The 27843-nt window shown below is 38.0% G+C and overlaps 2 protein-coding genes across 4 annotated transcripts in view; one reads left to right on the forward strand and one right to left on the reverse strand.

Moving 5' to 3' along the window:
• The window catches only part of DKK3 (dickkopf WNT signaling pathway inhibitor 3), a 45553-nt gene extending 42242 nt beyond the window's left edge, over positions 1-3311 (forward strand). Inside the window, exons 7-8 of the mRNA XM_059067922.2 lie at positions 716-872; positions 1701-3311. Of these exons, the coding sequence (XP_058923905.1) occupies positions 716-872; positions 1701-1920 (377 nt within the window). The 3' untranslated portion in view covers positions 1921-3311. The remainder of the gene's footprint in view (positions 1-715; positions 873-1700) is intronic.
• Positions 3312-9035: 5724 nt separating this feature from the next.
• The window catches only part of USP47 (ubiquitin specific peptidase 47), a 130222-nt gene continuing 111414 nt past the window's right edge, over positions 9036-27843 (reverse strand). For all 3 annotated transcript variants that reach the window (XM_059067897.2, XM_059067896.2, XM_067038606.1), the window contains 11 exons: positions 26789-26904; positions 24669-24788; positions 22201-22978; positions 16898-17073; positions 16473-16553; positions 15033-15148; positions 14552-14670; positions 12180-12310; positions 10644-10691; positions 10423-10553; positions 9036-9598 (listed from right to left, as the gene is read on the reverse strand). In XM_059067897.2, the coding sequence (XP_058923880.1) occupies positions 9424-9598; positions 10423-10553; positions 10644-10691; positions 12180-12310; positions 14552-14670; positions 15033-15148; positions 16473-16553; positions 16898-17073; positions 22201-22978; positions 24669-24788; positions 26789-26904 (1991 nt within the window). In that variant the 3' untranslated portion in view covers positions 9036-9423. The remainder of the gene's footprint in view (positions 9599-10422; positions 10554-10643; positions 10692-12179; positions 12311-14551; positions 14671-15032; positions 15149-16472; positions 16554-16897; positions 17074-22200; positions 22979-24668; positions 24789-26788; positions 26905-27843) is intronic.

Here is a 27843-nt window from a genome sequence, read left to right on the forward strand (position 1 = left end):
GGTACCTGCTGCCCCAGCAATTTTCCTCAAGGACATGGCTCCCTGGGTATCATTCCTCTGGGAGCTGCGGTTGCTCCTGTCCTGTCACTTCAATTCCACTCCTCAGTTGGCCTTCCAAGGCCTCGGCCAGGTCCAGCTTACCTGTCCTCCTTTTTTCTCTACTCCTTGGCCCATCTGGGAATCTCGCTGTCCCAACCTTTCTCACCAGCCCAACCCCAAGCCTTTGTTGTTTCTGTGCTCCAGGCTTTTTTTTTTTTCTCTCTCTATATATAAACATAGTTACTTTCATTTTTTAATTATACAAATAATACATTTTAAATATAGGAAAATTGGAAGATACAGATAAGCAAAGGTCTTATCTATATCCTTCTAGATTTCTTTTTCTTTGAACACATATTTTGTAACAATAATTCCTGCCCCTCCAAAAAAAAACTTGTGCCTTTTTCCACTCTTAATTTCTCCATACCTATGGCCTCAAAACCCAGCACAAGACCACCTCCTCCAGGCAGTCCTCCCTAACTGCTCCAGCCCTCCCAGCTTGTTCCCTCCTGAGCCCATGCCATCATTCTGGTTTCCTACCATTCCACATCACATCTTCAATCCCAACCTTCACTGTGGGGTTCAGAGTGGAAGCTGGGGGAATGCACCCCATTTCTCTGCTCCTGCCTTTGGTGCCTGCCTGCCTGGTACAGGGGTAACCCTCAGCTGGTTCCAGGTCTGTTGTTTCCTGTGTGCACACGCCTGCCCGTGGAGGGTGAGCTCTGCCACGACCCTGCCAGCCGGCTTCTGGATCTCATCACCTGGGAGCTGGAGCCTGATGGAGCTCTGGACCGATGCCCATGTGCCAGTGGCCTCCTCTGCCAGCCTCATAGGTGAGGTCTCACTTGCCCTTTCTGTCGGGGGCTGAAAGCAAATGAGGTGCCACCCAGTGGGGACCTAGGAGCAGAAGCAGGAGCAGGGTCGGGGGAAGATGTGGATTTAATTTAAGGTAGGTTTATTTGGAGGTGTCCTTGGGTCTTCCAGATGGAGGATCCTATAGCAGATCTGTAGGACTAGGGCTCAGGAGGTATGGCCAGGGTTTACAGATTTGGGCTCATCTGTGTGAGGGTGGAAGCCTCCTCAGTAGATGACCTTAAAAAAGATTGGGTGTGGAGGGAGCCCAGGCCCATCACAATGAAAGAGCAGAGGAGACTGAGATGGTGCAGTCAGAGAGGTAGGAGGGGAGCCGGGAGAGTGGCCAGCAGAGTAGAGGCCGTGGAGAGACGTGAAGCACCAGGCCTGCTCAGAGGCTAAGTTCTCCGTGCGCATCTCACTCAGCAGCCACTGCTCCGCCTTCTCTCCCAGCAGGATCCCGGGTGGCTGGGGAGACAGACAGAACCCTGGCCCCGGCCCACAAGGCCCAGGGCTCCCCACAGGTGCAGCAGGGGCTGCTGCTGCCTGCGGGCCCGGGTGGGAAGGGGGCTGTAAACTCTCAGACCCCGGAGTCCTCAGGGCTGCCAGAGAGGGTCCGCGACCGGACAGACCTGTGGCTCGACGTGGGGGAGCTCACCTTGGAGCACATCCTCCAAAGGTGACCCTCCCTCAGCATTTGCTTTAAGGCAGGATGTTAGAGGAGGTGCTGTGAAAGTGAGTTGGTCTTGTGCAGAGGGCAGGGCCTCAGTTTGGGGGCCTGGGCCTCGCCCCCGTCCCTCCCTCCACAGCCACAGCTTGGTGTACGTGTGCAAGCCCACCTTCGTCGGGGGCCGCGATGAGGACGGAGCGAACCTGGTGCCCAGAGATGTCCCCGACGAGTACGAAGACGGCGGCTTCATCGAGGAGGTGCGCCGGGAGCTGGAGAACCTGGAGAGGAGCCTGTCGGTGGAAATGGCTCTCAGGGAGCTCGGGGCCGCCTCGGAGCTGCTGGAGGGAGAGGAGATTTAGACCTAGGCCTGTTCTGTGGGTAGACATGCAACAGAAGTAGTTAATTTATTTCCCCAGCTGTGTCCCTAGGTGTGGGCTCACCAGGCTTTTTTTCCCGTGGCCTCTTCCCAGTACATTTCCCCCTCTGGCTTGAAACAACATGAGGGGCTGCACCTTTGCCCAGCACCCACCCCCCTCCCCCATGCATCACAATTCTGGTGTCCCGGGAAGACCAGGGTGTGGGAGGCTGAAGGTAGAATAGGGCTGCTAAACTGGTCCAAAGTATTGGCTGCTTCGCCTCTGCTGGTTGGCAGATGGCCCGGCCCGTTTCGTTTTGATTGACATTGCCTCGAGAATAGCTGGAGGGGAGGGGATGGAAAAGAATGCAGAATTTCCCCACAATGGGTTTTGGGGAAATGTTGACTCTCAAACATGTGGAGAAGAATTCACTGCTTTGCAAATGTAAACCTGTGAAAATGCAACAAGTGAATGAATCTTTCATGCCAGTTCTCCCCATGGGCACAGGCAAGCGCTGCCCTCAGCTGCTGCAGGTGAAACGTTCTCACTCCGCGTTGCCTGCATTCATCCTCTCAGCAGTGTTACTCAGCTCCTACCTCTGTGCCAGGGCAGCAGCGTCATGTCCCCTCACCACAGCCTGGTGAAGGGGGCGTTGGTCTCCCTGGCTGTCAGGATCTCGGAGGCTCAGAGATGTCAAGTGGCTTGCCAAGTCACACAGCTAGTGAAGACCAGAGCAGGATGTCACCCAAGTGTGATTCCAAGCCCAGTGCTCTCCCCACCAGCCTCGGTGCCACCAAAAGTACCCCCTATGAGGATGAAGAATGAGATTTTTCCTTTTTTTTTTTTTGAGGCACATCTGGAACTAAGGTCAAACTAGTTCACACATCCCTGTAAGATGAAAGTTCTGCTGTTTGTTAGAAGAACAGTGTTCTCCCCAGCGTCCTCCCCAGTGTGGGTGGCCATCACTCCAGTGGAGACAGAGGTATTGACACTGTCCCCTGTGGCAGTCAGTTATATCAGTAACTTTGAAGGTACACATGACTGGAGCATAATATATAAGTTAACGTGCCAGAAACAGTACTTAGGTAATCTTAGGGCCAGGATTATAAATGAAATTTGCAAAATCACTTACCAGCAACTGAAGACCATTATTGACTGCATGGAGAAAATCGAGCCAAGCAAGACTTTGTGAAATATGGTTGTAATATCCAAGCTAAGAGCACTGAATTGTATGCTGTTCCATAAATGATATTTTCAAGTGTCATGGACTGTTTCCATCAGAGTTATTAAATGTTAAAGTCACATACAATTGTATAAGCATGCTTTCTTCAAGTTTTAAATTATGTATAAACACGTTGCATTTAGAAATCAAGCATAAACCACTTAAACTACTCTTTTGTAGCTCTTGGACTTCTTTTTCCTTTTGACTTTGAATAAATATAAAGCCCTTTCAGCCAGAAAAAATAAAATAGAAATGACCTGCACTGTCCAAAAAGAAAAAAAAAAAGTTCTTCCACAAAGCAAATTTTCCAGACAATGGAAGCACACCTCTTTTACCATCAAAATATTTTAGAAATGTTAACCATTTGGGGATGGGAATTAGTCCTTAAGAGTGTCAGTGCTTCACTGTCTCTGAAAGGGTAATGGAATGTGTATGCCTCTTTTCTGGGGAAGCTTCTTTAATCAAATGCGGTTCTAGGCCAAACACAGTAAGATCTTCAGTGACCATAATAATCCATAATAATAAACTACTATATATGAAGGTCAGCTGGGTGATAGACACCAGATTAGACAGTCTACCCATATTAATTCAATCTTCATTGAACCCATGAGTATTTTCTTCATTTAACAGATGAAGAAATGGAGACTCAAAAAGATTAACTGATAGAGCTAGAAGTCAAAACAATATCTAGTACAGTATGCCCAGGATATACTGATAAGTTTATCTCTTAAAATTAGCTGTTTTCAATGTCCAGAATCATCAGGACCACTCTACATCTTTACTACTCAACAGATATTTACTCAGAACCAGGTGCTGTGATATGCACTAGGGGTACCAAGTTGATCTGGATAGGGTCCTACCCTGAAGGCATCACAGCCTAATGAGGGAGATACACTAAACGCCGCACTGCCAAAATGAAAGCAGTCAACCCGATATCTGAACAGAGTGTTAACGGGATCCTCAAAGGAGCACGTGGCCTGGGAGAGCTGGCATGGGAACTGGCTTTCAAAAATGATAGTATATCAGGAGGACAGAAGGAACAGGAAAGGGCATTCTGGGCTACAGGCAGATGGAGGGAGGCAAGGAGGAGGGATGGTATATAGGAGTAACTGCAAGTAATTCACAGTGGCTGGAAGGCAAGGTAAATTTGAGTGTTTGGAGAAGAGGCTGAAATTTCATCCAAAAATTTATTGAGCACCTACTAAATGTCAGGCCCTACGTTAGGTGCCAGGGAGACAGTGGTACATGAGATAAAAACTAGGTCACTTTCTCATGGAGCTTATATGCAGATAGATATATTATCTTGTTCCACTTTGTCATCATAGCCACAAAAATCAAGAACAAGAGAGGCTTGGCAAAATTTTTGGCTGAAATTCACATATAGAGACACTGGTGTATCTCCTCTACTCACGATTCTAAGTGGAATGTGGTAAAGGTTAGGTGGAGTTTGGTACTTGCTTCTTCCTGCCTGCCCTTCCCGAGATCCGGAGTTCCTGCCAAGGAAGCCATGGTAGATGCTGTCATTTCAGTTACCTGACAGCTAATCCCAGCCCTCTTTCCTTGCGCTTCTCCCACCATCACAGAGGCTGAAAAAGCTGGACGCTTGCTTTCCCAGCACCCCCTTGCAGCTAGAGATGGCCACATGACCCAGTTCTGGCCCTGGAAATGTTAAGGGGAAGGCTGCCAAAGAGTTTCTGGGAAGGGTTTTTTACCCGAGTGACAAAAGGAAAGAGGCCTACAGGAAGTATGTCCCCACCCTCCACCCCCTTCCCTGGTTGCCTGCCTTTGAGCACAGGTGTTTAGGATGTGACATTTGGAGCTGCAGCAGCCATCTTGGGATCATGTGATCAAGATCAAGGCCATCAGCAGGGCTGCCTTCTTGGAGGATCTGGGGAAGAAACTACATCCTTCCCCTTTTTAGCCTCTAGAGGTTGCTCTCGTTCTGTGGTTTATGGCCCCCTTCATCTTCAAAGACAGCAGTAATAGGTTGGGACTTTTGGTGCCATCTCTGCAGCTGGGAAAGGTTTTTCACTTCCAGTGACTCGTATATAATCCAGAATAATCTTCCCATGGCAAAGTCCTTTATCATATCTGCTGTCCCTTTTGCCATGTAAGGTAAATATTCAGAGGGTCTGGGGTTTGGGATATGGACATCTTTTGTGGGTCGTTATACATATCCGTTATTCTACATACCTCAGAAGGATAAACGTCTGAGTCCTTGATGACGTTGAGGAGGAAAGCAGCCCTTCTGTCAACTATTTCTGGACTCCTTCTAAAGTAAACCAGCAATATGACAGATAAAGTTGCTGTTAGTCTTTGTTGTTTGAAACCAGAAACAATTAAAAGGGGAATAACCTGCAGCTTTATGAATCCCAACCCACCCGCTTTCCCACCCTCAATGGGAAAGCAAGATTAGAAAATAAAGTGTTTGGGTGTGTGGAGCAGGCTCCAAGTCTGAGCCCCACCTTCCGCCCAGGTGAGTGGCTGGCTTGTCCACCCACATGGCCTTAGACTAAACTGGAAGAGGACTGTGATGGAACAAATATGATTGCTGCTGACTCTTCCCAGCTTCCCCTGTTCATGTTCTGTTCCTGCTCCCTCTCTTTACTCCTCCCAGTGTCTGGCTTTTCTAGCCTCCCTAGCCTGGTTCTTTGCGCTTTTGACACAATCAGGATGGCCCCTAGTGACTGTCGCATTCTTTTCTAAACAGTCACACATGATTTACCACACTCTTGATTTTGTCAAGCACTGTTTCTGAAAGCCACGTTTTGAAAATTAACACTATATCTAACCAAATGATCGTAGTACCCCTTTCCGCATACGAACAACATTGAAGGAGCATCTTCTGTACACCAGCTTCATGTACACCAAGCCTACGTGGCTACAAGCTTTATTTGGACCATGAATTCCTTTGCAAACCTGATTTAAAAAGCATTTACTAGACCCCTAGAAAACTACACATACAATTTTGCATTGGATTTAAGGATTTGTGGCCCTAGAAGGCTTTTGACTGCTAGTGACCAAAATATTGATTTCGTTTTGCAAAAATTACACAGAATTGTTTAGATGGAATACTTTTATTTAGCAAACAAAAAACTTGCTAATTCAGATTATCTTCTATTCCATATACTCTATAGACTACAATTTGCAAGTCACAAGTGCAAGAGCTGGTTAGTCTTGATGCTGAACAAAGGGACAAAATTCAGAAGGAAAACAGCCAATTGAAAAGGAAATACTAGCGAATGAATCAGAATAAAAATTTTATTGTATTCCATACATTCACAGGTCACTTCCAGATTTAGTAATAACACTGCAGTGCTCTGATGCCGTGCACTCTAGCTCAGACCATGTTGCAAGTTTATAGCTGTCTGCTCTCTCCGCCTACATACCATTCCTAACAGTGTAGCCTGCCTACTTGTTTTCTAGCAGTAGCATAGTTCACCCCCATTTTCTCAGAATTTTAAAGTACCTTCCGTTTTCTCAAGAGTTTTAAAGTACTTTCCATTCCATTATGAAAGAGATCACCAAACACTGTGTAGTATAGGGCTCCTTCCCTCACTCTTTTTATCTTGTCATGACTACTATCACTCTTACACTTCGTTTGAGAAGCAGACGTTCATCTAGCAAACCTCTGTACAGACCAGCTAAATAAACACTGTACAGACCAGCTAAATAAACAAGGCAGAGTCCTGAAACCATAGCTCTGGCTTCTTTGGCCAGAATGGACCCCTGACCTTCAGCACCTGCCTTAGATATGTAGGTACTTGGTTCTCACAGGATGTCCCTGGCTGACACAAACTCATCTGCCCCACAGTAAAAACTCTTCAAAACCTTGGCATGACCCATGGGGAGCAGGGTCACTCTTTATTGCATGTGGCCTGCCTCAGCTTCAGAAGATTCAGCAGATGAGTGATCACCAGGTTCCACTGCCCCAGGCCTGGGAACACACAGTTCATGTGCCCCTTGGCTTACAGATGCTCACTTGATTCTCTGAGTCTGGGGGAGGTTGACACATTAATCTATTTCCCCCAAATTACTGTTCCCACTGTCAAAAATCCCTTTTGAAATCACCACCCCCTTTACTGAAATTATTCAAGTGCAACATTGTGTTTTCTATCAGGCACTGAAGAGCAAGAAGCTTTAACTTTTTCTTTTCCATAATGAAATATATATTTTCTTTACCCTTGGTATTTGTAATACGCCTGCAATTAGAAACAGCAAACACGAAACAAACAATAAACAGGGCAGAAGGCACAGAATGAGCAGCAGGTATGAAGATTCGTCTTACAGGGACACTAAACCAAACCAAACACGGCCCCAAACCCATTTTACTTACAAATCTGCCTCCTCTGCTCCAGAATCAGTCCTTGAAAGCAGAAAGCACATTTACTGACCCCTATATCCCAAGGAAGCTGACCTGCATCAGAACCAAATAGCTGTCATGTTACATGAGAAAATCTAAATGATCTGAAAAAACAACTAATCACAAATGCTTCAAGTTTTCCTCTGAGAACACCACCAATTCCACTAATGCAAACCCAGAACAGTACCACCATCAAATTTAGCAGAATGCTAGTTTATATGGAATAAAAATTAGTCAGAAAAATGTCTTAGAAAAGATTTTTTTTCCCCTCGTGGGGACTTTTAAGATATTATGGAAGTCTCAATCATTATATTCAAACTGCAACCAACATTTGCTAACACTATTTTCTAATTCTTTCTTAAAAGGAAAAAAAGGGTAAAATTTTGATTTTGAAATATTGACAGGATCCTCCAAAGTTAAATATTAACATCTTTTCATCTCTCTTACAAGAACTTTACTGTAAACATACGTTACCACAGAAATGAGATAATTATTCAATATACATTACAAAATGTGGTATTTAAAGAAAACAAATCTCTTCTGAACCCGGATTCTTCATCCACAAAAGTTTAATGACCAAAATAACACAACAGAATGAACAAATGTTTTATTGGCATGTTCATTGTTGTAAACAGCATCTGGCATGAAAAAGTTTTACCAAAACCTTTTTATTGATTTTTTTATAAATTAGATGGCATTTTCAAAATTTACGTAGAATTGTGTTCATTGAATAGTTGTATTTAGCATAGCAAAAACTTGCCGATTCTAATAGACTTTGCAATGAAATCATGTTGACTGCATTAGCCTGTGTCATGACCTGACTTACTAGCAAGTTTATTCAACACGATGTTAAGATGTTTCCCCAAAGTTAAACTACATGTAACTATGTATCAACTCCAAAAATTAAAGTGGGACTTAAAAGGTTTTAGAAGATTCAAACTTGGAGTAAATCTTCAAAAATAAATGTAAAAAAGGAAAAAAATCGAAGCCGCTGAACAGAAAAACCTCATTAACAAGGGCAAATACAATCGTATGGGACCCAGCACTGAGGAACCCCACTGAGGGTTACATTTACATAAACTGCTATACTTCTCAATGTACACAAATGTACATCATGAATGATATGTGAAAGGAATAACCATGGGAAATAGCTGAACTGTAATTATGATAACTCAACAGGATCCATTTTATTTACATGCTGAATGAACGAGTGAAATGAATTCTCTACATCCATAACTTACGTACAATCAGTTATAATTACAGTATTGCAGCAATTTTGAGCTGCCACCTGCTGGGAGTGGTCTAAGGAAACGTTTTGATGATCTAGAATAATGTTCTTAATACTTCGAAAAAAAGGAAACAAAATAAAAACAAAACTTCACGATTCTTTCTTTACTGGGTTACGGCTGGTTCTAAGAATTTTTCTTCTGCTCCTATTTTTCTGCTTTCCAAGAGTCAACACACGTTGCATTTACTTCCGAATTGTCAATGAGGTAATGTGTGTATCAGTGAAATAAACAGAAAATTCATTCATTCATGGCCTTTGCACAGCTTTTATTATTAAGCTATGAGCATCCTGTTTGAGGCTGGTTTGACTAGCGGCTATGTGCACATCTGTCCGCAAGAAGTTTACTCATTCCCCTTTCCCCTTTTCTAGTAGCAGGTTTTGCTTTTTGTTTTTATTTTTTTGCACATCCCTTTTCACTTTACAGTACATTTGACTATAGTGCACAACATGATTCCAAGTCAAAACAGTGGCCCATTGGGCACTGAGCTTCTGATTGGTGAAGGGCAGTCCAATCAGTGCTGGTATCACTGGGTTACCCCTAACCACGTCCGGCTATAATGGCACACTACACAGTAGCAGTGAACCGTCTAATTAAAACCAAAATCCCCCAGGGAAAATGCTACACTAGCAGAGTCAGTCTTGAGTCAGATCTTTATTTGGTGCTCCATCCAGATATATTTTTAGTGCTTTTTCTTTCCGAGGTGAGTACGTTACACGATGTCCCGTCTTCTGGAGTCGACTGCTTTCTTTTTTCATCAGTTCATTTCTTTGCTCATCTGTCAACTCCATTAATTCTTCTGTTTTATCCCTACGTTTAAAATATTAATGACATATTAGACCAGCAGAGCCATCTGTCTCTTTTAATTTATGCTTAAATGCTCTAAAGCTCCTCAGTGAGAAAATGAAATCTGATATCACCACTGAAGTTAAATAACCTCATATATTAAGATACCCTAGATTTCTAATGTGTTTATTATATTAACATGACACTTCAAAAAATGGCATAGAATAATTTCCATGTTACTATTAGTATAATAATGGCTATCATTTATTGAACATCTATTTATAACAGGCACTAGGCCAGTTTTTAAAAATGCAATAGTTCCTAATTCTCATAAAATCCTGCAAGGTTGACATCATTGTTGCCATTTTACAGATGAGGACCTAGGTAAATAACAACGCTAAATCTGAACACACATCTGCCAGCCTCCAATGACTATTCTTTTCCCTCTATATCTGTAATGTCTGATCCGGTAGCCACTAGCCATGTGTGCCTATTGAGATATGTCTGCTCCAAATTGACATGGGAGGCAAGCAAGTATAATAAATACACGATATTTCGGAGACTTACTATACGAAAAATAATGTAAAGTATCTTGTAAATGATTTTTATATTGTTTACATGTTGTAATGATAATATTTTGGATGTACTGGGTTAGAAATACTTTATTAAAATAGTTTCACCATTCTACTTTTTAAAATGTGGCTACTAGAAATTTCAGAATGTAATAAATGGCTTGCACTGGTCAGGGCTGCTCTATATCATAACAATTCTAAAGCTATTTATGAAAAACAAGATGCACAACAAAAATGTGGTATCACTAGAAATAACCAAAACATTGTGAACGTTACCTATAAAATATGACTGCACCATCATCACAGATATAAAGAGGCCAGACATTCAGGGTAGAAACTTTAGGATTCCAGTCCAAATCCTGATGAATATCAAGGACAGAAATATCACAGGGAAAAGTTCCTCTACCCTAAGGAGAAAAGAATGAATGAATAAATGACACCATTAGCCATGTTTATTGAGCCCTAGTACCCAGATTTGAACATTCTCAGGGTCTTACCTTGGCAAATTCAATATCTTCTAAAGGAATTCCACTTATTTCACAAAGCTGTAAAAGGAAACATTTTACATGAGTTCATCTAAAAAGTAAATTTGCTGAGAAGTTATTTTCCTTTAACCTCATAAGCACAGACATAGCATGAATTTTTGTTCAAAGTAACATGTTTGATATAAAAATTTTTTAAAAAGCAGGAAGTGGAATTCTCTCCTCTGTCCACCTGCAAACACCATGTCTCAGAAATATCAATTTAGTATATTCCTTCCAGACCTTTCCTATGCATATATAAACTACATACACACATTTATAAATATATTTCATAAATAGTTTTATATATCTATATAATAACTTTATATAGTCTCTATATAAAAATAGGATACCGAGTAACCTCATTCTCTTCAATAGTTGAAAAATATACCATTTTATTTCCTATTGATGGACACTGAGTGTGTTTTTAAGTTTTCCCAGTTACAATGCTATAATATGGATCTCCATAAATATCTCTTTGCATATTTCTGCAAATATTTCTTAGATGTTGAATTGCACATCTGAAATGTTGATAAACGATGCCAAGCTGAACCCTGAAAAAAATGTAATAATTTAACCACTTATCAAAGGTGTACGATATTGCATTTTCCCCAAACCGTGATGACTCTAGGTATTGTTTTATATTCTAAATCTTCACCAATTTAAGAGGTAAAAAGTGCTGTTATTATTTTAACTTGTATTTCTTCTTGTATGAGTTGCCTATTTATCTTTGCTTATTTTAAAATTAGATTGTCCAGGTTATTAATTTGTAGCTCCTTTAAAATTTGGACATCATGTTTCACATATGTTTTGAATATTTTTCCATTGTTTTTTAGTTCTGTTTATGGGTTGTTTTTAAAAAAAATTTTTGGCAGTGGGGGGGTACTGTGCAGAAGATTTAAACTTTTATGTTGTCTATCTTTTCTGGCTTTTGGTATTATACTTACAAATATTTTCCCCTCTCTGGGATTATAAAAATATTCTCAATATTTTCACCTAGAACATTTATCATTTTATTATATTTTAAAACATAAATTTAACTTATTTAGAATTTATTTTTGTGTTTGGTGTGAAATATGGAAATAAATTCTTCCCCAAACTGCCAACTGTCCTAGTACCACTTATGAATAATTCACCCTTTCTCCAGAGATCCTTAGAATTTCCACCTTTAAAATGCAAAATGCAGAAGAGATCTTCATCTGGGTTCTCTATTCTATTGGGTTTTAAGCATATTCAGCAATTTACTCTAGTGCCTCTAACTAATCCTAACTACTTAAGGCAAAGTTGGTCCAAGTAACAGAAAGTGGTGGTTCACTTCTGGATGGCCAGGAGCCAAGGTAATTTTTCAAAGCATAAGCAGCCCTAAGAAACAAGAGTAGTGTGGCACAAGGTGTGACAGAGACAAAGAAAGAGAGGTTGCTGTGTCAGTGTCTGGCACTCACTTCCTAGGGTGTCTCTTATGCACCACAGAGAAAAATGTATGTTAGTTCATTTTCTTTAAAACGAACTTACCTTCTCTCGCAACTCATCAACACTACTGCTTTCCAACACAACCTCCTGGAAGGGATCCAACTTCATCTCTGAAGGCCTCCACCGTCTTGACAAAACTGCAAGTTGTGACATGGATTTCATCTTCTCTGCCCCTAATATGCAAGATTAGGCCATCATTCTATTTATTCTAATGATTCATAATTTGCCTTTTCTTGTACTGCCTGACTAAACAAAAAGATTTATTTCAAGTGTTATTCTTAAAAAGTGGGCATGGGGACCCCCCTGGTGGTCCAGTGGTTGAGATTCCATGCTCCCAAAGAAGGGGGCCTGGGTTCAATCCCTGGTCAGGGAACTAGATCCCACATGCCGCAACTAAAGATCCCGCATGCTGCAACTAAGACCCGGCGCAGCCAAATAAATATAAAAAAGAAAAAGTGGGCATAAAAGAAACCAATTATCCCAAGGAGTTTTTGAGAATAAAATATTTATTCTCTTCCCCCAAGTCTCAGAAGATAATCGCTAACCCCTGCAAGCTCTCCTTCCACCAGTACTCCTAATTCCACTCCCTCATGACTCCTGCTGGACACTGCTCTACCAATTACTCTCTTCTTTGGCTCTATGACCTTTGCTCCTCTGTTGGCTTCTACCCCACAATCTAAAATCATAATCAAACAGCTTTCAGTTTATCTTCTTTTTTCACTCAAGCTATCATTAATCCTTCTCTTTTCATTTACTCCCGAACTTAGTGATTCTTCCAAACCCAGCTCAACTGTCACCTTTCTCTTTGATGTACACAAGAGCCAACTGTACTGATTTGGTCCTTAACACCTATCAATTTGGAATTACAGGTTTGTAGTTCTGGCTCTCCCATACACTGTGCATCTGGGGGGCAATCACTGGTCTTTATTCATTTTTGTAGCACCAAGGATCAGCAATGTCTGGCAAATTACAGGTCAATAAATGTTCCTTAGATTTAATCACATGACATATCTTACTCAAGTATTTCGATGCTAAAATATATACTGAAATGATACTGATGTAAGGACCTACTATCCAGAGACATGTTCTGACTAATCCATCTCTGCTAATATATACTCCGTCCTAACAAGGGTGATGTCTATGTCCTTCATCTCTTCTTGGCCTACCCAGACACAGTGATTATACTCTCAGGCCCCAGATACTCAGAGAAGGAATTACGATCTGGAGCACTTGCCTACAAATCATGGTAGATGGCATCCTGGTTATTCCTTGTCTCCCCAGTTAACTTGTCACTTGATCAGAATTCAAAAATTGAAATTTAAACCAAATTAGACCTGAAATAGCCTGAAATAGGTGAGGTGTTAGTATTATTGAACCCTCTGAAAGCTACCATAATCTTACATAAAAATATCCAGAACTTATGATATTTTAATTTCTATGGAAAAAGGAAAATCAAAAACTTTCTAAGCAACAGCAAAGTCACAAAAGAATATAGAACTAGTTGTTTCCCTTGATATCTCCCAAAAGCCAACTTTTCCCCCACTAACTCTTCCAGAAAACATTAGATTAAAACGTACCAATGTTGATAATTAAAACCAGGAGGTGTGACCAACAGAACTGCTCTTCTAGGTCACTGTTACACAGTTATGGGTTGAATTATATCCCCCACCAAAAGACATGTTGAAGTCCTGAACTTCAGTACCTCAGAATGTGACCTTATTTGGAAATAGGGTCGTTACAATGGTAATCAAGTTAAAATGAGGTCATTAAAGTGGGTACTAATCCAATATGACTAGGGTCCTTATAATATGGGAAATCGGGACACAGATAGGAAAGCCCACATGGATAACATGATGTGAAGACGAAGGCAGAGATCAGGAGGATGCATCTATAAGCCAAGGAACACCAAAGACTGCCAACAAACCACCAGAAGCTAGGAGAGAGGCATGGAGCAAATTCTCCCTCACAGCCCACAGAAGGAACCAACCCTGACAACACCTTGATCTCAGACTTCTAGCCTCCGAAACTGTGAGAAAATAAATTTCTGTTGTTTAAGCCAGCCAGTTTGTAGTACTTTGTACCAGCCTAGAAAACTAATATTGTCACTGTTCTCAAAATCTGAAAAATTATTAATACCACAGCCTCAAAACAAGCCATAATGAAAAAAGAGACTAAATAACAAACATGGCTAAGAAACTTTTACTTGCTGTAAAAAGTACTAAAAATACAACTTTGAAATTGCAACTTCCCTGAAAGGAGGAATTCATATTCTTAAAATTAGAGAAAAGAAGAAATATTTAAAAGGCAAACAGTGCCCAGAGAAGAGACAGAGGAAACTCATTATTTGAAAAAATGATAACTCCTATTATTTCTAGAGAATTCCTGATATTTCTCCACAAAAATATTGATAATACCATCAAGAACTTCAAGGAAAACTTCCCAGTTGCTGGAAATATTAATATCTTCTTCATAAATATGATAATCCAAAAAGACAGTGCCAGGATTCTTCCATGTTTTTTTCCTTAGACGAAACCTATAAATGTGATAAGACATTTTAAACTACTATACTTTGAAATTCTTAACTTGAAAAAAATGACATGAATCTGACACATCAAAGAAAAATGAGCTATGTTCAAACACAGAAGTCAAATGGCTATTCATTAAAATTTTGGGAAAATATAATGAAAAGCTCTCAAGACATCAAATTTAGTATTCTACAGAGGAAGTTCAAACAAATGCTAATACTTTTGCTTAGTTTTATTAATCTGCAGTACTAAAATTCTGAATGGTACAGGAATTTAAAATTCTTCTAGTTTTAGAAAATTATACCAATCCATATCAATTGACCACACTGTCTTTCTTCAAATTGCTGATGACACTGTAATTTTACTTTACCTGTCAATACTGAGCTCTAAACCACATTGCTCCCTGAGCTGAGGAATTAACTCCTCTTTTGATTGACGTACAGTCATTCCTTTAGCAAACACAGCATCTAGCAGAAACTTGCACGGCTAGGAATATAAACATAAACAATTAGACCCTGAATTACACATTAAAATAAGGATCAACAAGATGGTTTATTTGCACTTTATAGTGTGACAATTACTGGACTGGGTTTAGGAGTCTATCTTCCTAGGTTTAAATCTTGGCTCCACTGCTTACTAACTCTGCTATCTTGAGCAAGCTTACGTAACATTTCTGTGCCTCAGTTTTCTCATCTGTAAACCGGAGCCAGTGTCTTCCTCACAGAGTCATTGTGGAGACTAAATATGATAATACATTCATATTTCTCTTCTTGTAATACAATGACCATAATTTTGAAAGTAAAAAGAATCACCTTTATAGAGTAAAATGAGAGAAATGAATACTAATTCTCCAAATACATTCACTGACTGTCTCAAAAGAGATACAGTATTTATAAACCCCAAATTCAGAAGAAAGATGTAAGTCAAAATGAGTGTAATGGATCACATATAAGAGATATGACTGATGCCTAATAAAATATTTGCTGAACAAATGAAAGCACTTTATGAAAACATTATCCCCTTATTTGCTGTTTTTCACATTTGTCTAGGTCTTCACTGAGATGTTATAAATGTCTTAAAAATAATGTCTTTGCCTTATTCTTCTGGGTATTCACCACAATCTTATATATCACAGGAACTAAGATATTTTATTACTCCCTGAAAAACATAGCTGGTTTAGATCCTTAATCCACCATTTACAAGTTATATGACCTCGGGCAAGTTACTTCTCTGTGCCTCAGTTTCTTAATCTATACAATGGGAATAATACTACTTTTATAATAGAGTTAATTGATGAGGATTAAAAGGCTTAATATTTGTAAGCACTTAGAGCACAAAGAGACACTATATATAATGCTAGTTAAATACTAAAAATGATTCTCTGAACACAAAAAGTAGTCAACTGCCATCCTTCTATAGTATTATACAATCATTCCCAGAAGCAAAAACAAACCCCCTCTTAAAAGCAGAAAATGTTTGCCCCTCCAGAATTTGTAGCAAAACTTTAGACAAAAAAGGCCTGAGGGCCACATTCATCTGGTGCCTGTTTTTGTAAGTGAAATTTTATTGGAACACAGCCACCCCCACTGGCTTATGTATTGTCTGTGTCTGCTTCTGTACTACATCGGCAGAACTGAGTAGTTGCAACAGAGGCAGTATGGCCTGCACAACTGAAATATTTCCTAAAAAATGTTTGCCATCCCCTTCTTTAGAGAGATAAAAAGAAATGTCTAGTAATCAAATCTGTGCACTGTATGTTTTTAATAACTATCAAAAGTTACCTTACATTGCTTGTAAGTATATTACTTACCTCTTGTTCATTGACTAGAAGCTGGTACACTTTAACTCTGTATTCTCCTTTTTTAAGTGCTCTCCCCAGTCTAATTGTAATCTACAAATTAAAAAGTTTTTTTTAGATGTATGGTCTCAGTAGAATAAACTATCCATTTTCATCTCAACTGTTTAGTATTTTTCTCCCAATTCTCTAGATTCTGGGCTGTTTGAAAACAGGTATATCTTTTACCTCCGATTCCCCAGTGCCTAGAAAACTAACTGGCACATGAATGTTTGTTAGATGAATGGGGGAAAAAACAACAAAAAAGCCAAATAACCACTAAACCTCAGGGACAAATTATCCTTTTAGGGTATCCATTTCACCTTACTTGGAAGTAGTGCAAGATGTTCTCAAATCTATCATTTAAAAGACTCTAATTATTCAGAATTATTTTAATCAACCTTATTGTCATCTGAAAATGATGAAAGTGTCTCATTCAGCCGGACGCTCTCAAACTCTTGATTGCTGGCGTACACGCGAAAGACCTTGAAGTGAGAGGACAAAACTCCAACAAAGGGCTCTAAATGTTGTTTGAAAGCAGCCAGAGTAATTCTTTTATCAACATGCACCATCAACCCTAAGCACATACACACACAAAAAAACAGAAAAAAATGTGAAAGAAACCTCTTAGAGTATAAATAAAGCAGATCATATACTTTTTATTATACTGTAAGCAGGAAAAAGTACCTTTTCAGTTATTTGACTTTTAGCTAATATACCACATTGAATGGACAAAAAAGTGGACACTGAGCATATGCTAGGGAAAATCTGACAGCTTTAAATGTTCTGAGATATTTAAGTGCTTATTTGCTTATTTATTTTGGCTGCTGAATTAAAAACGAAACTTATAGGAATTCTCTTCAAATACATACATTTCTAGATCTACACAGCAGTAGTGTGGGCTCTGGCTGGGTCCCAACCCTACCTCTTCTGCTTCCTTACTAGCTGTGAGACACAGAGCAAGCCACCAGCCTCCGTACCTGCATTTTGTCATTTGAAAAATGGAGCTATAACAGTACCTACCTCATAGTACCTCACTGTAAATTCAATGAGGTAATATGTTTATAGAATAGTTTCATATATATATGTAAAAATATATAAATATAAATATATATATAAATATAAAAATATATAAATTGCCTCAAAATTGTTAGTAAATCTAGTTCTGGGATTTCTACTAGAGAAAAATGTCAAGACTAGCATACGAAGATGTCTGTTTTATCATGTGGTTGGTTGGACAGTAACAGGAATAATATCTAAATGGATCAGAAACTCCCACCACCTCCAAGCTTCAGTTTAAGCTCTGTTGGCATTATAATAGTATTAGCTTTGATGGGCTTTATTTTTTTCTAATGCTTATTATTTTAATCTTTTGTCCTTTATTTTATAAGCCACTCATGAGGATACTTCTGGAATATACTTCTATTTACTCTGGTCTTCATATTCTATCTAGCAAAGAGCAAAAACTTCACTCATTTATCTTTCTCTTGTAATAAAGCAGTACAGAATGCAAGAGCTGCCATGCAGCCTCAGGCCCATGGTCTCTTTGCAGCCCTAAGGCTCTCTCTAGGGCAGACCTCAGTTTTCTGTGAAATTTACATGAAAGGTTAAGGATAAAACCCTAAAACACTCCTGATTTCTTCCATTCTCAGGTCATCCCAACTCAGGTTGATGAATTTTTCTAAATGGATTTTTCAAATAATGTCTATATACTATTTTCCTGGTTATAAAATACTGGTTCACTAGAGAAAATGGGACAAGTATGAATTAGCAGAAAACATAGACAAGGTGATGAACTTTATTTACTGTATATATCTTTTGAGGCAGTATTTCTTTTAATTTATTTAAAATGTCAGTTTCTAAGCTTTAAGGAATGCCCCTAAATGTTAAAATCTAGCTTTTGGCAAACAAGACTCTATTATCCAGAGAGGGACTAAATTTCTTGAGAAGGGTGTAATGAAAAAATTTCTTGATTAGAAATGAGAAGCCTATGGCTGGATTTCAGTTTTGCCACTTCAGTCTGATAAATGGCTGTAGGTAGGTCACCCAATCTTTCTAAGCCTCCATTTTCTCATAGGATTATCACGCCAGTCTCATTGATTGTTGTTTGACAAAAATAGTAAATTCTAAGGCATTACTCAAATAAAAGCTATCACTGCCATTTTGGTTTCTCTCATAACTCCTAGTAATGCTGTATCATAGGAAGACATGAATGTTTGTTGGTTATTGATATAGTCCAATATGGTGATTAGGACCAAGTGTTCTGGATACATGGGCTGGATGGAATGAAGTCCTGGTTCCTCCTCACATGTTAGATTTGTGACTTTGACCTAAGTTCTCTGTACTTCAATTACCTCTATTATTAAATGAAGATAACAGTATTTATATCTCGTAATGTGTTTTGGGGTCAATACATGTAAAATGCTAACATAGCACTGACAAAGTGTTAGCTTAATTGATGAGCTATAATTATTTTGTAGTCTTACAGAATACCATCATATCATTTTTCCTATCTACCCCTTCATACAGAAAAGCTCAGTCTCTTCACAGTGCAACCTCAAAATAGCCTCAAAGGGTTTTCTCTTTTTTTTCTTTTATGTATTTCTTGAAAGAGGTGGTAGCTAAAATTGTACAAAGAAATTTCAGTGCAAATACACTACCATTTTTATTACTTTGGCCTTCCTGTTTATATCTCAGTGCTTGAAGACTACAACTAGGTCACACTGGGACAGTATTTTCAAAGACAGGTTCTATACTCCCTGAAACAATTCCTGGATTATAATGAATCGCTTAAAGACCATCATTTTAAGTGCTGTTTGGTAAATACCTAAATGAGTTGTCTATACGGTGCATGGTAAACCACTCTTCAGATATCAAATTCTTTTTACCTATTCTACCTTGCCATTTCATCACTCTGAAGAACTTGTATTATTACGTATCATCCATGTTTCCCAGGCACCTACTCTCAGAGCCCTGCGGAACTGTGACGAAGCAGTCTTACTAGAGACTCCTGAAACACTTGGCTGCTGGCTATCATCCCCACGCCCTTTTCCCTAAGCCAGTTTTTTAAACATGAAAAGGCATTTTCCAGGGATTTCACTTCCTCTTTTCAAACAAACCTTCTATATGGCTTCTGAAAGCTTAAATAATTTGTAGAAAATGGTTTCCCTTCATCACATTTTTTTTTTAAGTTTTTTTGAAGGAAGCTTCAGGCAAGATATAAACTAGAAATTCTGAATTATATAATCTCAGAAGGATGGAAGAGATCTGTCAGTTGGGGCATTTGGACAAACAACAACAACAAAAACATATCAACATTGGTAAGATTTAAAATAATAAAAGAGGGCTTCCCTGGTGGCGCAGTGGTTGAGAGTCTGCCTGCTGATGCAGGGGACACGAGTTCGTGCCCCGGTCCAGGAGGATCCCACACACGCCGCGGAGAGGCTGGGCCCGTGAGCCATGGCCACTGAGCCTGCGCGTCCGGAGCCTGGGCTCCGCGACGGGAGAGGCCACAACAGTGAGAGGCCCACGTACCGCAAAAAAAAAAAAAAAAAAAAATTTAAAAATAAATAAATAAAATAAAATAATAAAATAATTCATAAAATATCACACTAAAACCAGCCACAGAATTAGCAGGACAAGCAGGTTCAAGATACAAAATCTTGAATGATACTATTTCAATGAATGCTAGTAAATTAGCCCACAATGGATTTCTAAAAAGGCTGAAATGGCCAGCAATCTCTTTTGTAAAGATTTCATTAAGCATTCTAAGATGGAAATGGGACCCTTTAGACTATGATTCTAAATATTCCCACTGAATCGTTCCTACCGTTGAAACTCTCATGCAGTCTAATTTTCAGCACATCTTTCAAAAACAAACTCCTTGAAAGAAATTCCTAACCTTTTTCCAAAGAGAAGCTACTTTTAAATTCTGCAATGCCCCTGAAGGGTTGAGGATGGTAAGAAAGCAGAGTAGGTACTAGCTATTTTTCCTGTAAAGTAAGTAACAGTGAGGAGGTGGAGGAATGAGTACTAGGCTTACAACCAGAATACCTGAATCTGATCCCAGCAGTGTGATCAACTAACTGTGTGACCTCAGGCAAATTATTTAACTTGTTTGAGCCAGTTTCTTCATCAGTGAAAAGTGTCTAACAATATCAATTTCACACAACTGTTGAGAACTAAATGAGATAACATGTTAATAAGAGTTATAAGAAAAAAACTCCATAGAAATTTAAATAAAGCATTACTATAATAGAGCTTCTCTATCTCCATTTTAACTCACTGATCCACATTTTCGCACTTGAGTTTCTGCAAGATATAGGTATGGATGTCAAATAATTACATTGTTATTTGGACCTAATTAATTAAAAACACAAATTTATGTATTTTTACTACTGATTTCATGATTTCTGCCACTTCCTTTTAAAAGATCTAATTTTGAGACTACAAGTATCATAGCATAGTGGTTGTTTGTGCACCTTCTCTCCACAAGATGAAGCATAAGGCTGTACCTTAAGTCATCCTTACTTCTAACAAATACATATGGCCTGGCACCTGGCATGTATTCAGGAAATAATAATTGTGTGGGTGTATAAATGGATTGATGAAGAGTGGGACTCTCTTCCAAAAGTAATAGGAGCAAATGCATTCAATTAGAAGCCTTAATATCTAGTAATGGTTCCATTACTTACTAGATATGTATGTATTTTTCGGAAAGTCATTCACCCTCTACGAGTTTCAGTTTTCTTATCAGTCAAATGAGGATATCATTGTTTGCTTTATTAATTTCAGAAAAGCTTCAAGTGAGAACAAAAAAGTGTTTTGAAAACTAAAATATAAAAATATAAGGGGTAATATTAATATTTGCCTTTCAGACTAATGCAAAGTATTTAGATTTTCAGCTACTTCCCTTTTATACTTGAAGAAAGATTTTGTATCTTGAACCTGCTTGACCTGCTAATTCTCTGGCTGGTTTTAGTCTGATATTTTATGAATTCTTTTATTATTTTAAATCTCACCAATGTTGATATGTTTTTGTTGTTGTTTGTCCAAATGCCCAAACTGACAGATCTCTTCCATCCTTCTGAGATTATATAATTCAGAATTTCTAGTTTATATCTTGCCTGAAGCTTCCTTCAAAGAAACTTAAAAAAAAAAAAAAAAAAAAAAAAAGAAGGCCCCTTCCTTCCTCTGACTTTTCTGGTTAATTATGTACTTTTTAGGGGGTGTAGGAAGGGTGCAGTTTGGATTAGGTGATGGAGGAAAGGGAAGGAATGCACAAATTAAAAGTTCTTCTAGGCACTGAATATAAAATTTTCTAAAGTGTCTGGCCTTTCTTTGGTATATTATTTACTATTTAAACATTCTTTTTTTTTTTTTTTTTTTTTACTTAGTATTGTTATCATACTTCTTTTAAAAAAATTCTTAATTCTCTTCCTTCTTTCCTTTTTTAAAAAATCATCTCACAAAAGTTCTGACATCATTCCATCACAGGCCTAATGCACAGGTCTAAGGACACCGTTTACTATAACTGCATCAAAACTGAAAGCAAAGGAGAGAGAGGATAATCTTATAACCCAGGAAGCTACAGGTAATCTTTAGGACAAAGCATCTCTTAGCTGATTCTTAACTAAAAATTTAAATGAACTGATAAAAAAAATTAAGGCTGTTTCAAGGAGCCTTTTTCTTTTTAAGTACATACATTTATGTCCTTCCCCAGAACTTTCATCTGCAGCATAGGGTTCTGCTTTGAAATACATGTACTGTATTTCTCCCCTACTCTTGCCACTCTCATCATATTCACTGTCCGTTCCGGAGTCTTCTTCTGCTGTATCCCATGTCTCCTTTTTCCCTTCATTCGCTTTAGTTCTTCTACTACTTGTGATGCTATGAGAGTCAAGTCCATTAGCCAAAGGGATTTGAGCATTATCTGCATTGCACAAAGTATCACTGCTATGACTTGAGCTAAGAATATCACTGTCCACTGAACTTGTACTCCTGTCATTATTCACATCTGAATCTGATCGTTCTTCAGACTGAAAATTTTCAGGATCAGAAGTCTGAATATGCTGTTCAAGTTCTCTATTATCCACTGAGGCTGAAGAGTCCCTCTCATTGAGAGGTGATTCAATGTTTTCAAAATCACTTGTCTCAGTACTTTTGCTGCTGTCCCCATTATCTCCCTCCTGCTGCTGTTGCAGTGACAAGCTTTTGAGTTTTTCAGTGCTTTCTTCTAGAATAGCTTCCACAGACTTTAGACCCCCTGCAGGTCCTTTGACTCTTTCACAGTCATCATCCACATTACCAGAGTCACCCCCAGCTTTCTGGTATGCTGTCCTTTTGGAATAAGATCCTGGAGATTGTTCAGGTAACAAAACAAATAATCTGATAGTATTTGCATGCCGATCCAGGAGTTTCCATAAATGAGAGTCTGTAAAGGCCATCTGGTAATCCAAAGTCTCAGAACTTTCAACGAACACCTGAACAGTAAGTCAAAGAGTTATATTACATCATTAATTTTGGTGACATTCTCATTCATTATAAGAATAATATTGCATCAATATAAGACAGTGCACAATAAATTATAAAATTTGAGATGATAATCTGTCTAAAGGACATGCACATTGTTTTTGGAGACTAAATAAATAAATATTATGTTCACATGTCTTTGTAATTAGCCATAAAACTGCTAAACAAATATCTTGTTTATCGGAAAATGTATGAAAACATCTTGGGAATGCAACACCAAAATCCAGGTTATATAAAAAATTTAATGGATAAATGACTTGATTCTAGAGCAAATTAATTGCAACAAAACAAACATGTAAGGAAATCTTTAGATTAAAGTAAACTTGAGAGATTATGGACTTTATTTAGATCCTGATTTGAACAAGCAAATCTTATTGAAAAAAAAATTTTTTAAGATAATCAGGGAAATTTGAATATTGACTAGGTGTTGGTTGATATTAAGGCATTTCTATTAATTTTTTAGGGTAATAATGTAATTGTGGTTATGTTTTTAAAAAGAGTTCTCATCTTTTAGAAATATAAATTCATATTGCTTGTAGATGATATGATGCTGGGAATGTTTTTCAAATAATCTGGGGGAAGTAGTTAGTTAAATATACATGAACAAGACTTGATAATTATAGAAGCTGGGTGATAAGTACATAAGGGTTCATTATACTATTCATGCACTTCTGCATATGTTTGAAATTTTCCACAATAAATTTAAAAAATGACATGCATATATATAAATCAGGCAATTATGAGTAGTATTTTAAATTTTGCATAAAAAGATTATTATTCAATAAATGTTATAAATCAGGACTATCAGCTAACCATTCAAAGAAAAAAATAAAGTTAGATCCCTCCCACTCCTTACCCTAAAACAGTATTAGAGTGGATTAGCGATTTTAATGTTACACACAAACACCACACAGAAGTACTGGAAGAAACTAGGGGTGAATAAAAATTACACATCAGAATTAATAAAACAATACTAAAAAAAAAAAAACCAAAGAGGCTAAATATGATAAAAGACCAAACTGCCCTAAGATGAATGAGACTGGAAATGGTGATAAATAAAAAAGATGGCAAATGAGGAAAATTTGATACGATTTATCCAAAGTAAACCAATGGCATTAGGAATAAAAACATAGGAAAAATGATAAATGATGGAACACATAATGATATCAAGAGATAAAACAAAGAGATCAACATGAACTTTCTCTTTTCTTACAGAGATAAATGAGTAGGAAAAGGGAATAATGTAGGGTGAATCCAAGATAATAATTTTCTCCACACCAGGCATGCTTCAGACTTTCACCATGAAATACTGCTTTATTGGAGAAGCTCAAGAATGAACAAAATTCAGAGAACATAATCACTGTGACCAGAACTAGTCATGAAGGCTCCACCAAAGAAGGAGGACTAATCTGGGGCTTGAAACAAAATGTAGGAAGAGGGGGAAATACTCCAGGAGGGGCGGTGCATGAACAACGCAAAGAGGAGACCCAGCAAGACTGACTGAGAAGACAGAGAAGCAAGATGTGACCTGACTATGAAGGAAGGTAATTATTGGGAGGATGTGAGAATCCAAAAAGTAAATTTCAGACAGATGGTGAATGGCAGCATAGAAAATAGTCATGAAAAAAATAAAAGACATACCTTGTTACTTCTAAAAAACCCTTCAGCTTTCAGGGTTTTACTGGGCACAGTGAGAAGACGCAAATCATTGTAGCAGCGTTCCAGCACTATTCTCATTGTTTCAGCAGGTAAATAGATGGCCTATAATGAAAGTAATTTAATTAAAAAGTGCTCTTTCAAGAATAATTCTGCTTGATTTGGAAATATGGGGAAATGAGACACTGCTGAGTTCTTCTTAAAAATAGCAGAAAGAAAATTAAGAGAAAAATAATCTTAGTAGAGGTTTACAAATTTTTAAAGAATCTATGGTAAAAATTATTAGTCCCATCCATTAATTCTGATGTAAATTAGGAAAACAGAGTATCACTTATAAATGTATGCTCTGAAACTATTTTAAAAGTAACAATTTTTCACTAAAAGTTCTATTTCTCTCAAACTCAGGAAGTAAATGAGGTGATTTGTTTCCAAAGAAACTAAGTAACTGACTTTGAGAACTGATATCAAACAAATACCTGTTTAACTTCTTGACTTTTGATGAGTTCTTCTGTATTCTGTGAATAGTTGTTAATACTTTTACAAAATTAATTTTCTTCTGTGTAAAATGAGATTAAATTAGTAGGTAATTTTTAAAGTTTTCTAAAACTCCATGTCCTTAATTTTTGGTGTTATTTTATAAATTTCTCATGAAATGAGCAGATAAAAATAATTTAATAAAACATGATTTGTTTTACAGCTAATGATAACTAATTCTTAGGCATCCTTGTTATACTTTAAACACTATATTTCTTGGCATCCTGTTTTCTGCCTGTCTTTATTTAGACATATTTTTCCCCAACAAAATTATTAGCTTCTTCAGGGAAGGAAATGCATGTGTTTCTTTTGTACTACCTCAGTGCTCATATTCTACATTAAACTGTAATACAGAGCAGTTACACTAATGTTGTCTTTTTATGAGTAATTTAATCATAAACCATGACTTCAGAGTATGATTTGTTTCCTCCAATTATTACTTTGGCAAATTGTTGGAAGTCATTTTTTTAAACATAAAAATAATTAAAAACTAACTTCTATATAATACTTTACAATTTGTTTTTCCACAAAAAGAGCATTTATTTGTTTTGTTCATGTTCACAACAACCCTGTTAAAATAGGCATTAAAAAAACCCAGATGAGATAAAAGACAATACTACCATAAAATGAATGAATGGAAACTGGAAGTTCCTTGACTTGCGATTTCTGAACAATTTTCCACCACAGCAAGGGAATCTTAACCTGGGGTTAATTTTGCCTATGTTTGTGTGCTCAATGTTCTATAGCATACAAGACCCCTGAAAGGATAATAACTATTTCTCTGGAGTGGAATAGTTTTTTTGTCTAAGGAAATCTGAATGTTTCATCATCATGTTTTTCCAGTTCAAATATTCTGAATGAGCCTATGCTATTTACCACTAACTCACATAATGTGGCTAATATTTGATTCATCACCTTTCTCTTCTACTTCTATTCATCTATCACTGTCTTTCTGGTTACCCAAGTGTGAAACTCCTCAGGTCTTCTGTGTTCCTGCCTTGCTCCAATGTTTACCAATCGCAAGTGCTGCCAATTCTATTTATACATTCATTCTTACAATCACCACTTCTCTCATTTCTGGTCATAACGCCTTCACCTGAATTATTTCAACAACCTCCTCATCTATGTTCCTGAGTCCTCCCTCAGTCCACTGGGAACACTAGTCTAGTGTTGCCAGAATTACCATGCTATAGCACAGCTCTCATCATACCACTGCTGTGCTTAGAAAAACAACCAACCAACCAACCTACTTTCCTACTGTTTACGTTAAACAGGGCCCAAACTTTTGAGTTTACATTTAAAAACCCTCCATGAGATAAAGTGAACTTGTTTTCCAGGCACGTACTTTACAATGATCCAGCCAAGCACACATATCATTGCTATGTGCACTTGCTTCACACTCCTTACCTCCACACTTAGGTCAATCTGCTTCTTTCATATGAAGCATTGTTCTCTCCTAACCACAGTTGTCTCCTAGCTTAAATATTGGCTCCTACATCTTGTAACTATCACATAGTGCTCTGTACACAGCAGGTACTTAAAAATATTCATTGACCAATTTTAAAACTTACCTTTGAAATAAGCTGTTTGAACTCTGTAACTGTTTGATTTAAGTAAGCTCGAACAGTGATAGGAGCAGCTACAGATTCTGCCTTTAGATCAACAACATGAACCTTCACCATCACTTCTGTCCCATTGGAAAAACATAAAAACCCAATTGGAGGTTATTTTTTAAAAGGTATTTCACATGAGCAATGCATTCTAAATGTGTTTCTAATAGATGGCAAAGAAAATATTTTTCTAATTATCAAGATGGTAGATGTATATGTTATACATGTTAAAACTTTCACAATTTTTCACATTACAAACATATATAAAGAAATAAAAAATGAAGCTAATAAAAAAGTTCTTATAGATCTCTTTAAAAATTGACAAAAGTCAAAATGTGACTTTAAAAAATAAGAGCTTTGTTTCCTTATAAAACATTAACACCACTGTCAAATTTATCAAGCATATTAAAAATACGTACCCAAAGTTCCAAAATACAGACCAAAACCACAACACTAAATAAACGTAAATAACTTGAGAATGCACAACAAATACGAAAGGGGACATAGCAGTCCTACTTGCTTTTGACAACCTTCATTAAATAATTCAAGACCTTGTTCATAATCAAAGACTTCTCTTCAAAATAATATTCTCTATATCCTATGGAAATTTCAGCAGAAAACCTTTCGGATTACATGTTTGTTTTCTGACTTAAATTCTTCATGTTACAATTTATTTATTATTTTACTTTATTTATTTATTTATTTTGGCTGCATTGGGTCTTTGCTGCTGCTTGCAGGCTTTTCTGTAGTTGTGGTGAGCGGGGGCTACTCTTTGTTGCTGTGTGTGGGCTTCTCATTGCAGTGGCTTCTCTTGTTGCGGAGCATGGGCTCTAGGCGTGCAGGCTTCAGTAGTTCAGCATGCGGGCTCAGTACTTGTGGCTTGCTGGCTCTACAGCACAGGCTCAGTAGTTGTGGCACGTGGGCTTAGTTGCTCCATGGCATGTGGGATCTTCCTGCACCAGGGATCAAACCTGTGTCCCCTGCATTGGCAGGCAGATTCTTAGCCACTGTGCCAC

Source organism: Kogia breviceps, chromosome 7 (assembly GCF_026419965.1).
Source record: "Kogia breviceps isolate mKogBre1 chromosome 7, mKogBre1 haplotype 1, whole genome shotgun sequence".
NCBI classification, from domain to species: Eukaryota; Metazoa; Chordata; class Mammalia; order Artiodactyla; family Physeteridae; genus Kogia; species Kogia breviceps.